Here is a 432-nt window from a genome sequence, read left to right as displayed (position 1 = left end):
CACGGTTCTGATTTTGGAGAGCGCATAGTTCCAGCTCGTCCTGCAAGTCCGTGATTTGTTTGTTTTCCAGGTTCTGGAGGACGGAGATGCTGATCCGCGTACAAAGGACATATTTGGGACCAAAGTGCTGTCTCTGATCAAGCCCCCCAACCTGGAGGAGCAGCCACACGGGCCTGTAGGTGACGCCTGGCGGGGCCAGTCTCTCTTCTGCCGTCTTGTTTCTTTGGGAGGAATTTACTGGTTGAGTTTAGTGTACAGGCAGTCCCCCGGGTTACATACAAGATAGGGACTGGAGGTCCCCGGGTTACATACAAGATCGGGACTGGAGGTCCCTGGGTTACATACAAGATCGGGACTGGAGGTCCCCGGGTTACATACAAGATAGGGACTGGAGGTCCCCGGGTTACATACAAGATCGGGACTGGAGGTCCC

At 54.6% G+C, this 432-nt stretch overlaps 1 protein-coding gene across 1 annotated transcript in view; it reads left to right on the top strand.

The window, feature by feature from the left end:
• The window catches only part of ATP13A2 (ATPase 13A2), a 37057-nt gene that overhangs the window by 29020 nt on the left and 7605 nt on the right, over positions 1-432 (top strand). The window contains 1 exon segment of the mRNA XM_018574236.1: positions 71-252. Coding sequence (XP_018429738.1) covers positions 71-252 — 182 coding nt within the window.

The sequence above is a fragment of the Nanorana parkeri genome, unplaced genomic scaffold (genome assembly GCF_000935625.1).
Source record: "Nanorana parkeri isolate BGI_ZX_2015 unplaced genomic scaffold, ASM93562v1 scaffold2832, whole genome shotgun sequence".
Taxonomy (NCBI): Eukaryota; Metazoa; Chordata; class Amphibia; order Anura; family Dicroglossidae; genus Nanorana; species Nanorana parkeri.
The sequence above is the reverse complement of the archived record's forward strand: the minus strand, read 5'-3'. Positions and strand labels throughout refer to the sequence as shown.